The following is a 10,945-nucleotide window of genomic DNA, read 5'->3' on the forward strand; positions in this document are numbered from 1 at the left end:
TACTCTCATCTGGTCTTGTCTACTGAAGAGTGGAAAATCCATTCCGGGGTGAACGATGTACTTTGCAAACAAGTTGATGAATTCAGCAACATCCAGTTTAAAAAAAAAAAAAAACGGCAATATGAAATGACAATGTCGAATGCCAATGTTCTTTCCTGTACACCATTTACACATTTGTACACACAAACATCACAGATTTGGTCCTCCTTTGCAGCGGTCCAAAAGACTCATCCTGAGGAACAACACAGGCTACACAACATTCGTTCAATCAATTTGGGCACATTTTGGCACATCCATTTTCTCTTTTCCTAAGTAACCAAAAGAAGTTTGTTCTCTTCACACTTTTTGAGGTCAAAAATATTCATTAGCATGGCTTTTAGTCTCTGAACACAAATGTTTATACAAAAAAAGGAGAGAAGCACTTAAAATAATCCAGTTAAAAACATAAAACGGAATCTAAAAGAGGACGTGAACAGGAGCACCCGCCTAACACTCGCCGCCTCTTGCCCAGTCCACAGAAGGTGCACGTCAGCTTCTTATACAGTAAATCTGCAATAGCCCTGAAATTCCGTTCCGTTGTCCTTGGATGTGTTTGACATAATTGTAACTCTGCTCTGTCCTGTAATACATTAAGGTTCTTTTTTTTTTTTTTTTAAGATTTCATCTGGACAGTTTGCTGATGACTCGGATGAGGGCGGCGTTCTCATCCTTGAGTCTCTGGTTGTCGGCTTTCAAGTCTCCCAGAACCTTCAGAAAAGAAAAAGAAACCGGTGTCAAATCTTGAGCACAATGAAAATAATTCAGAACCATATCTAACGGAAGAGCATAAATATGATGATTTTTTTTTCAGTAAAAGGTTGCCGCCACCAGTGTCGCCCATTGTACCACTTAACCCGTTTACTACCAGCCGAGTAAAAAAAAATAAATTAACCTTTGATGTCTTTCGTCATCAATGGCAGTAAACGAGTAAATGGAAAAGTGGCTTCATTTGAGGCTTTTTGTTTTTAACATGTAAGCATCCAGCTGTGTTAGCGCAGAGTGCTAATCATTGTGAAGTCGGTCCCAACCTTCAACTCGTCTTCCAGTTCCACTGCTCTCCTCTGGAGGGCCAGCTTCTCCTAAAACGCAACACAAACTCCGGTGAGTTTTTGCTTCCATTATTAACTGGAAGACGAACGCGTTGTGGCGGTGCACGCTTACAAATCTCTCAAGCTCCAACAGGGCAGGTCTCTCTGTGCTGCTATCTTGACTCTGTCACGGAGATAAACTGTCAAGTCGTGTACTAAAATCACCACAAGTCAAATTTAAAAATCAAAATTTTCAACGTTGGAAGCTTGACGTTTCCAAATCCAACGTCAAAGCGGCCCGACCTGTCTGAGTCGTTCCAGCTCCACTTTATTTTGGCTGAGCAGCAGTTCCATCTCCTGCAGCTTGTCCTTCAGCGCCAGGTTCTGCTGTAGTACCTGGAAGTAGAGCTGGATGGCAAAACGCACACATTTACGGCAGTCGGTGCTCCCAACCAGAATGAAGATAAGAAGCCGCATGCATATTCAATCGTTGGAAATTATTTTGTGAGCATTCCAGACACCCAACAACTCTCGATCTCTTGAATAACACTCTCGTGTTTCCTTTTTTTAGGAATGTGCAAGCGTGTGCATGGGGAGGAGCACAGACACGTACCATCCTGTAGTCAGCGTCTCCTAATCCACTCGCACTGCAGAGAAACACACAACGCAGATTACAACGGCTTTGCTCATCTTTGAGATGAAGAAGTGAAATAGAAAAAAAAAACTCTCATGCTAGGCAAGCAGGACGCACATTACGTATGCACACAGACATCAGCAAAGCGAACATACTGTATCGAAAGCCTACAAAAGGATTTCCAGGCATGACTCAACTTGAGATACAGTACTGTCTTGATGAGATATTGACAACGCAAACTATTTTGGCACGCAAGAAGATCACATCATTCATGCAATGTTCTCCTCAGAGGTGTTGTCACAACCGTTCATTTGTATTTTAGAGTGGCGGTCACTTTTTGCTGGTGGAGGAGTTTGAGCGTCTGTGTCCCCATGATCTTAAAGGTTAGGTTGTCTGAGGTTTTGTGTCCCTGCCAGGGTCACCCATGAAAAAAAAAAGTCCTTAAGGAGGGACTTAAAGTGTGGGTCAAGGACTCCTAATGATGTACAAAAACATTTGACAGCGTTTTCAGGATTTCAGCTTCTGGGCCTGCAAATTGAGGATTGCTGCTAGATGCCGAGTTGAATTCCTTGAAAGGTCACGTCGGGTGAAAAAAAATCCAAGAAATACAGAAATGAAGTGAGTCACGGCCCTCGTGCAGGATCCACCGCCTGCCACTCATGTCACGGCAGATTTTATACGATGTAAACGTCAACATAAAAATAAAACTCACGTGGAAGCGTTCTCGGAATCATCCAAATGAGCTTCGTCGTCGTCATTCTGAAACACAAAGCGAGGGAATTCATTTTGCAAATACGTGTTACTCACGTTTTCACCTAAAATAGACCACACTTGCTCTCACCTACATGGTTACGTTTGTATTTGAGACCAGTTAAAGTTTTATGGGCACCAGGGAGCCCCTAAAAGACCACTTCAAAGAGATCACAAGCCTGTTCGAAAAATGACGGTTGTATTCGGAAGTCAAAGTGAATTTAATGCAAAACATTAAGTGGCTGAATGGCTCACTGGGTAACACCGTGACTTTCTAACCATGGGATCCTGTTTCAAATCCCGCTCTGGGCGAACACCCACCCACGGAAAACAGGTGGTTTGAGTCGCATGTGTGTCAGGTGTGGAAAGTGTAGTGTTAGGCAAGTACGGCAAAAGCATAATGACAATTTCGGGAAAAAAAAAAAAAGATTTTCTTAATGTTAACTTATGCACAATCAGCAGAGTAAAAAAAAAAAAAAAAAAAAGGATCTTTGACATTGTTAGCCATCAATGGCGGTAAATAAGTTAATCAACCCCAAATGCATTTCAATGGCCGTCAATGAAACAAATTTTGGGCGACGCTTTTATTTCCCACGAATAGCGGCACAGTGAAGCATTTGGGTTTTCTCCGGGTATTCAGGTTCAGCTTCTGAGGTGGCAGAATTGCAGTCAAACTAAATTCATTGTTGACTGGCTGTGAGCTCTCTGCTGCTCACGATTGCGCCAGCGTCCTTCTCACCTCTCCACTGGGCTGAATGACGCCGGTGGAGCGCCGTTCTTTTCTCGCTCGCCTCCTGTCCTTCACTCCCAGATGTCTGTCTCCCTCAGGCTCCTCCTGCTTCACTGGGTCAGTATCTGTAACGCAAGCCGAAGACACTTAGCCGCGTAGTTGCTAGAATCAGCAATTCTGAAAAGATTACAAATCAGGAAGAAACCCCCCCCAAAAAAAAAAAACAGATGATGATGAAGCACTTAGCTTGGACGTCGTGGTCACTTTTCATGCACGTTATTTTTGGATACCTGAAGTAAATCATATACGCTTAGCTAATTCCTTGGAATGTCAATCAGATCTGTATTCAGAATTTTTTTTGTGTTTGCATTGAAGCATGAAGTGCCTCTTTTTTGTTGTTCCTCTATTTGGTAACTTATTTAACTTTTATTTGATAATTGCGTGCTGATTTGTTTTGTGCAAGTTCAATCACTGGCACATGCCAAAATCTTGACTTATCAGGAAAAAAATTGCAGGCTCTGATGAGAAATCTTATCTTGTTTATAATTGATAAAAAAAATTGATTTCTTCATTCTTTCTAGGCTCCAACAGGGCGGAAGTTGGTTAAGGCGAACAGAGAACACCGAGTGGCAGTGGAATGTTTTGCAGCAACAAACTCACCCCTCTCAGCTGGCGTGAGAGTGATGATGGGGCTGACGGGCTGAACATTACGAGGCACGGGCTCGGCAGCTTTAGACACACTCTTCTCAGCTTCTTTTAGATCTGTCAAGGTCACACCCTGAAAGAGACAAAACGCAATTCGGACACCTTTCGCTTGTCTTCGAGTAAACGTGGCGTCCACACACATGAGCGCGATTTTTAAAACACATTCCAAACATTCAAACAACTTTAAAGCTGAAGTACGAGCTACGACGATTCACTTGAAACCTCCTCGGCATACCTGAGTGGAGCGGCGGGACTGGCGCAAGAGTCGAGAGCGAGCTTTCCTCTGAGACTCGGACTCCTCATCTCGGACTGGCGCCTGAAACCTGAACCGAGGAAAAGAAACGACAACAACTTGCCTTGAGTCAACATTTTTGAATTCACTCGAGAATCAGAACGGAGTTGCGCGTTTCGTACTTGCGGCGCTCAGTAGTTGGCGTGTTGGGACTCTCGGACGTACTGTCCCTGGTATGAGGGGTGGGCTGGACTCGTGCGGTGCGGACCGCCTTGTCCTGCTCTTTATCTTCCTCGCCTGACGTCTACATTGAGAAAATTCAAACACGGTCAAGATAGTGATTTCTCTTTTTTTTTCAATATCTGATATCCAGTGAATGAACGCATAAACGGGTTTTGTAAATCTCTCACCTTGTCAAGTGGACTGGCGGCAGATGTGGTCCCACTCTCAGTGTCTGGACTGGACACGGTGGAGCTCTCTGGAGAAAGACAACAAACGATTGGTTGAGCGTGAGCACCCATAATAACGGAAAACAAAAAAAATATGACGTTTACGCGCCAGTTGGCAACATCGTGGTCGTCTTACCGGGACTGCTCTCCTTGTCCTCGCTTAGCTCCAAGCCGCCCGAGACGCCCCTCTCTTTAGATTGGTCCTGCAGGTTCATCTTTTCTTTACTGCTCATCCTGCACACGGAGCTCCTGATGGCGTCAAAGTCGAGGACAGAAATTTGCAACTTCACTGCTGTGTCATTAAATTTTGTGAACATAATGAAAATATACAATTTAAAAAAAAAAAAAAAAACTCTATAGTGTGATGACTTTTTTTAAGGACACTGCCCAACAATTTCACAAGGATACAAATATGAAGATTAAATAAAGCAAGCGTCAAAATAAGGCGGAGGCCATCTGAAGACAACTTTCAAAAGGTCTCAAATGTAAAAAATCTAATCTGCCAAATACTTTTTATAAATCAATTATCAGGCTGACACTGACAGACGTCCGTTTCGAACCAATTCTGAGTAATTTTTCAAAAAGTGTGAAAAAGAGATAAACGCTGATCAGGCTTACCAAGTCGTGGATGAATACAAACCTGCGTTTTTTATTTTGCACATTCACAGTGGTAGCACTTTGTTGGTTCTGCCGTTCTCGTACGGACTGCTCGTTGCGCCACTGAGGAAACAAACGGATGTTCGTGATTTGGGCATCTGACAGAACTGATCGAGACAAACGTCTCACATTGGCTTGTTTCTGAGCTAAATCCTCCAGGAGCTCCTCCACACTTTCATCGGCGACATCCAAAGGTGTTTGACCCTGCAGAATACGTGGCAACGATGAAGAAAATACGAGGGTAAATTCGCCATGAACGCAAAGAAAAAAAGTCTCACGGAGCTGCTGCGGGCTTCCATATTGCACATGTGTTCAGCTAAAATGTGACAGGCCTCGCCTTGACCCCAATGTGCAGCAGCGTGAAGAGGAGTCCACCCGTCAAAGTCCATGGCCGACACATCCAGCCCGCATTGACACAACAACCTGGACAGGATGACGTGAACAACATTTTCGCACTCGTCTCCAATCGAACAAAGACGGAGCTCAAGTGTCATCTCTGAAAATGGCAGAAAGACGCTTACTTGAGAGCTTCCACGTAGCCTTTGGCCGCAGCCACGTGGAGCGGCGTGGCTCCCGTTCGGGGATGTCGCATGTCAGCAGGTGGCCCCTCGGTCAGCCACGTCCGAGCGTCGCTTGTGATCTGCTCTTCCTCCACCCGCTTCACCGCCTCCAAGTCCACACCTCAACGCAAGCAAGGTACAAATTTAGATTCTCAGAACGGAGATATCGTTAAAAAGACTCAAACCGCATCGATGCGATTTCTTACCGCGACATGTTTTCTTTGTCGTTCTTTTGACATTTACGCCAAAAACAAGCCACGTTTTGCACTGGCAGACATCGGATTCATTTGGATGTGTGTGCACATTTGTAAAAAGTCTCACTCTAATTACAGATGATTACATTTCATTCTCTCTTCACACTCGGTGTCGCTTCGACCATGGACTGTAAAAGCCGCCGATGTGATGTTTCGTCGGCGAACAACGTTTACCTTGTCTCAGAGTGTATTCCTGGAGCAGGGCCTCGGTGGTTTCATCCAGAGCGATGTCCGCAGGAACGTCACCATCGCAGTTGACGGCAGAGAGAGTAGCACCATGCCGCAAAAGGAAACTGACAAATCAAGCACAGAGTGAGAAATCATTTTCAAAAAATAAATAAATCAGCCGTTTCCGGTCATGCCAAACTTGAAAGCGAACAAACGTTATCTTTTGTCGGGCTATGAAATTCGACCACGTGTTTTCCGTTTTCAAATTCAACACACCGTCGCCAGCCCGGCATGTTGATTGTTTGGCCGAGATGTTGTCCTGGCGAACGCCGCAACAATGATAGCATTGTCGATGCAGGAATAGCCTGGCACCAACACAACACGCTGACGTCAACATTTGGCGCTTCACTTTAGACAAACTTTGTCCAAACATTCTTTCAAATCAGTAATGACAATGCAATTGATTTTTGTGGACTAGATTCTTGCAAAACTACTCAACGGGAAAAAAAAAAAAACGAAGACATCACCCGTACATAAGTATACAGTGTATGACATGACACAATTGTGTTTGTTATTTCGGAGTTTTCTGAATGCATCACGCGACTTGCAGGACGAGAGTGAAAGTTGCGCGTGACTCTTGACTTAAAACGGTTGCGGCTCGGCTGTTGGGGTCCATTGTAAGAATAAAACGGAGCTGACATAACGACTGTCTGACGTTGTATCTTTGGAAGATGTCACAATATTTTTCAGCCTTGAATAATAAATAAACCAGAAGTACTTGTTTTGTTTTTTGCTTTCATTTGTGCGGCCCCACCAATGTGGCGCGTGGGCCGGTAACGGTCCGCAGCCCAGTGGTTGAAGACCACTGTATTAAGCAAAAGTTGGGAATACGTATGTACACAGTGCTTTTCTTTTTTTAAAAAAAATAAATTAGCAAACATTTTAAACAAGAAAATGTTCATGCTATGGCGGGGTGTCGTGTGTCGAATTCTGAAGTGGAACATGAATGTATTTAGTTTCGCAATAAGGCTGTAAAATCCCAAAATGCGGGGAAGAAGCTAAGCAAAGTGAAAACCATCCAGATGCATCGCACAATTGCTAAAAAAAAAAAAAAAAGAAAAAGCAACATACTCTGCGATATCACGATAGCCGCAGGAAGCCGCGACGTGCAGGGGTGTCCAGCCCTCACTGTCAACTTGGTTCACGTTGGCACCGTGCTCCAAAAGAAAGGACACCATCTCCATGCTGCCATCGATGCAGGCCTTGCACAATTACAGTCGTGAAAGTCAGTTTGGTTGTCCTCAAAGGGCAAGGGAACGGCGCCGTGCGGTAAAAGCAGCCTCACCTGATGTAACGCGGTTATTCCGTCCGCATTGGAGCAATTAATAATTTCTGGCCCATCCTCCTCGTCGCTGCTCATCATCTCCTTGGCTTCTTGCAGCATCACTTGGGCCTCCTCGGTGTCCCCGCTGGCACACGCAGCCAGGAACTCCGCAGCTCTGTCAAACCTCACCCTCTTTCTAAAAAAAACAACAGCATCACTGAAAAGAATGTTGGAAGAAGATGCATGTTCCATTTTCACATTTGATTCTTTTCCATCCTTTTTTTTGATACTGCTTTGCCTCATTAGCGTCGTGGAGGAGCTCGAGCCGACCCCAGACGACTTTGAGCAAGGCTTGGAAGAAAGTCAACACGTATCAACTATTCACTTTCACTTTTACATCTAAAGACAATTTGGAGTTTTCAATTACCGACAGGTAATATACAAACACAGCAAAATTGATCAGAACTGCGAAGAAAAAGTCACAGAAATAACTTGAATCTGACAAAATATCGAAAATTAATCAAAAGGAAATATTACTTTAGAATTTTGGTTCAAACTAAATTCTCCTGAAAATTATGTCTTCATGGCACCGCTGGCGTAACATTTGCTGCCTAACCTTTTGAGGCAATCACTACCAACAATTTTTGTAACTTTCGATCACCTCTGCACCTCTCAGAAGGGTTTTTATTTCATTTTTTTTTTGGGCTCACTCTTCACGAGCAAACTACTCCAGTTGTCTCAGGTTTGAAGGACTTGTTCTCCAGACGGCATGTTTTACAAAATTTATCAAGGCTCATTGAGAATAGTCCAATGTTTTGCTCTTAGTCATTCTTGGCTGTTGAGTTTTAGCTCGCTGAGACCGGGCAGCACATTTCTCTCCCGGTGACCTTGAAAGAGTCTTGAGATTTCATTGTAGCCCGCACAGATACAAGACATCCTGTGCCAAATACAGCGAAGCAACCCCAGAACATAGCAGAACCTCCGCCGTGTTTCGCAGGAAAGACCGCGTTCTTTTCTTTGTAGGCTTCATTTTGGCATTTGCCAACATAAAGGTCAAAGTTCAAGTTGTGTCTCATTTGTCCGCAGGGCATTTTCCCAGAAGTTTTGCGGCTTGTCAAATTTTATTCTTGCATCTTTATGACTTATTTTCAACAGCGGCGTCCTCCTTTGTCGTCTCCGCAATGAATTCCTCTTCGGCTCGAACGACGACGGGTATTGCGAGCGTGCGAGCTGTTTTTAGACGCGTCACGAGGAAGCGGTGACAGTTCTGACGAAAAGCTGAAGTGACAGCCAAAACTGTCGGCTAGGTAAGAGATTTTCTCTTTGCTACTGGGAAAAAAAAACATTTGTCTGAAGGAAAGAAACATTAAACCGATATTGCGGTCAGACGCGATTAACTTTTAATTTCTATATCGGAATAATATGTGCAACCTTAGTCACAAAAATATCAAGCTGCTTGGAGGGCCTTTACATTTAACATGCTTGTCGATAATTTTCTAGTCTCCTGAGACAACTCACTCCTTAGCTAAGTCCATGTTTAGTGTGGTTCATGCATGTCACCAAGCGGCGCAGGGACTACTTGTCATCCTTTAAATAGGCGAACGGAGAGATTACGAGTGACCGTGCATGTCATTCATTTCCCTGTTGGTCTCGGCTTTATCGATCAGAATTCGACATTATAAAAAAGAATATACCATGCTCAATACTGAGGCATGAAAAATGAGGCACAAATACTTCTAGAACATTACGCGTGTGAAACCAGAGAAATATTTAATCCCCTCCTCATATTATTACACAGTACCCATTACAACAAATTTAAAGATAACTAGTTTGGAATAAAAGCTCAACTATTGTTCAAGTTACTGTAATAACTTAACAAGAAAATGTTGGAAATGTTTTCAACTTTATTATTTATCCAATATGACAATTTGAAATGTTGGTAGTTTCAGCAAGCATCGTGGAAATTGATAAGCTTAATTTTGTTTTGCAGGCCACATATGATGACGTGGCAGCCTAGATCGGTCCCACAGACCTCGAGTTTGTGATCAAGAAGAAACTCTGACGTTTTACGCATTTATTGTGGTCACATCAATAATGACATTTATTTATTTATTTATTTTATATGCCATTTTGTTTTTGAACATGAAGCAATTCTGGATTTTATTATGAGTCATCACCTTTTGCCAAACAGTAAGGTTTCCATAGAAACTGTTTGGATAAATATATTTAATTACTTTGATATTTAATATAAATATATAGATAATTTTGGGCTGTCACCACAGTTTTTAGGCTCAACAGCTTCACCGATGCCTGGTGAGGGAATGTTTTCCAAAGCTAGAGAAATTGCTTATTAAAAAATGCCTGACTGCCAGAACACTGGAAAAATTATACTTAAATTAAAAAATGTAACTGAAAAATGCATTTACAAAAGAGAAGTACATAGACAAGATGGGAAAGGAAACATAAAATCTAACATAATACTAACATATCTAAATAATGTAAATGAGATGTCTGCATTGTAATGACGTGTAAGATCCAGCAGGTGTCCGGTGAGCAGAGTGACACGGTGCCGACACCGTATCTATACAGTTTGCACAGTGCCGTGACGCGTCACTGGCTCCATGTATCACTAATAGCTTGGAAAATCACAAAGGGCCTCCAGAATTCCAACAACAACCACTTTGAGCGTGAATGCACGACTTTAATGCACTGGCTACTGTACAGTAATAAGCTAAAAGGCAACCCAATGGATCTCATTTGTAGTCCACTCACATTCTTCATTTCGAACCTTCGGGCTAAGCTAGCTAGCTAGCAGAGCAGCGAGCTTTTTTATGTTCAACTGTTCCCCAAAGAGGTTTGACTCACCGTCTCTTGAGGAGCGGGCTGCTTTCATCGCTCCTTGAAATGAGCTGCTCAGTCGGCGGCTCCTGCAACTCGGCCTCCGGCTCCCCGGTTCCTCTTTCCACGGCATCGCCTCGCCATCTCCGCCGGGGTAAGGCCGAGGCTTTGTCGGTACAGGAACCAGCCCAGCGCTTTAGCTGCTCCCGCCGCTTGGTCCTCGCCGAGTCGCCCATTCGATTATCCAAGGAGGACCGTGTTATTGAAAATAAAACATAGCCAGGAAGCAAAAGACACACCCTCCATGCGTATACTTTCACTTCCTGGTCTCTGGCAGTGTGAGCGCGGAGGCAGCCTCAGCTCGTGCTCGTGCTCGTGCGACGTCAGAGAGCGAGTCGCGCGCGACACGTTTGCTCGAAAACTGTCTGAAAATCGAGTGTATCTGATTAATTTATTTTTAATAACGCAAAATTTCATACACATGAATGTAAGTTCACGGGAAGGCGTTTCTTTTTTCATTAAGATAGGAGTAAGAATTCAAACATTATATTTTCTACTATAAGGTATTTTTTTTTAA

At 43.5% G+C, this 10,945-nt stretch overlaps 1 protein-coding gene across 2 annotated transcripts; it reads right to left on the reverse strand.

Annotated features, from left to right (window-relative positions):
* Positions 1–370: 370 nt before the first annotated feature.
* Positions 371–10,741, reverse strand: ppp1r12c (protein phosphatase 1, regulatory subunit 12C). 2 transcript variants are annotated; one of them, XM_088303559.1, is made up of 20 exons: positions 10,396–10,741; positions 7,552–7,726; positions 7,338–7,468; positions 6,213–6,331; positions 5,746–5,905; positions 5,503–5,647; positions 5,354–5,428; positions 5,208–5,287; positions 4,704–4,816; positions 4,529–4,596; positions 4,301–4,422; positions 4,122–4,209; positions 3,842–3,959; positions 3,191–3,306; positions 2,414–2,460; positions 1,681–1,714; positions 1,371–1,463; positions 1,201–1,251; positions 1,068–1,118; positions 371–747 (listed from the first exon to the last, which is right to left on the reverse strand). In XM_088303559.1, the coding sequence occupies exons 1-20, from the start codon at positions 10,602–10,604 to the stop codon at positions 661–663; spliced, it is 2,082 nt and encodes a 693-aa protein (XP_088159685.1). In that variant the 5' UTR covers positions 10,605–10,741; the 3' UTR covers positions 371–660. The 2 variants fall into 2 exon arrangements, with proteins under 2 accessions (XP_088159685.1, XP_088159684.1); XM_088303558.1 differs by having other exon boundaries at positions 1,371–1,475.
* Positions 10,742–10,945: the final 204 nt, after the last annotated feature.

This window comes from Idiotropiscis lumnitzeri, chromosome 8, assembly GCF_059441095.1.
Source record: "Idiotropiscis lumnitzeri isolate Australia: NSW breed Sydney's pygmy pipehorse chromosome 8, RoL_Ilum_1.0, whole genome shotgun sequence".
In the NCBI taxonomy this organism is placed as follows: Eukaryota; Metazoa; Chordata; class Actinopteri; order Syngnathiformes; family Syngnathidae; genus Idiotropiscis; species Idiotropiscis lumnitzeri.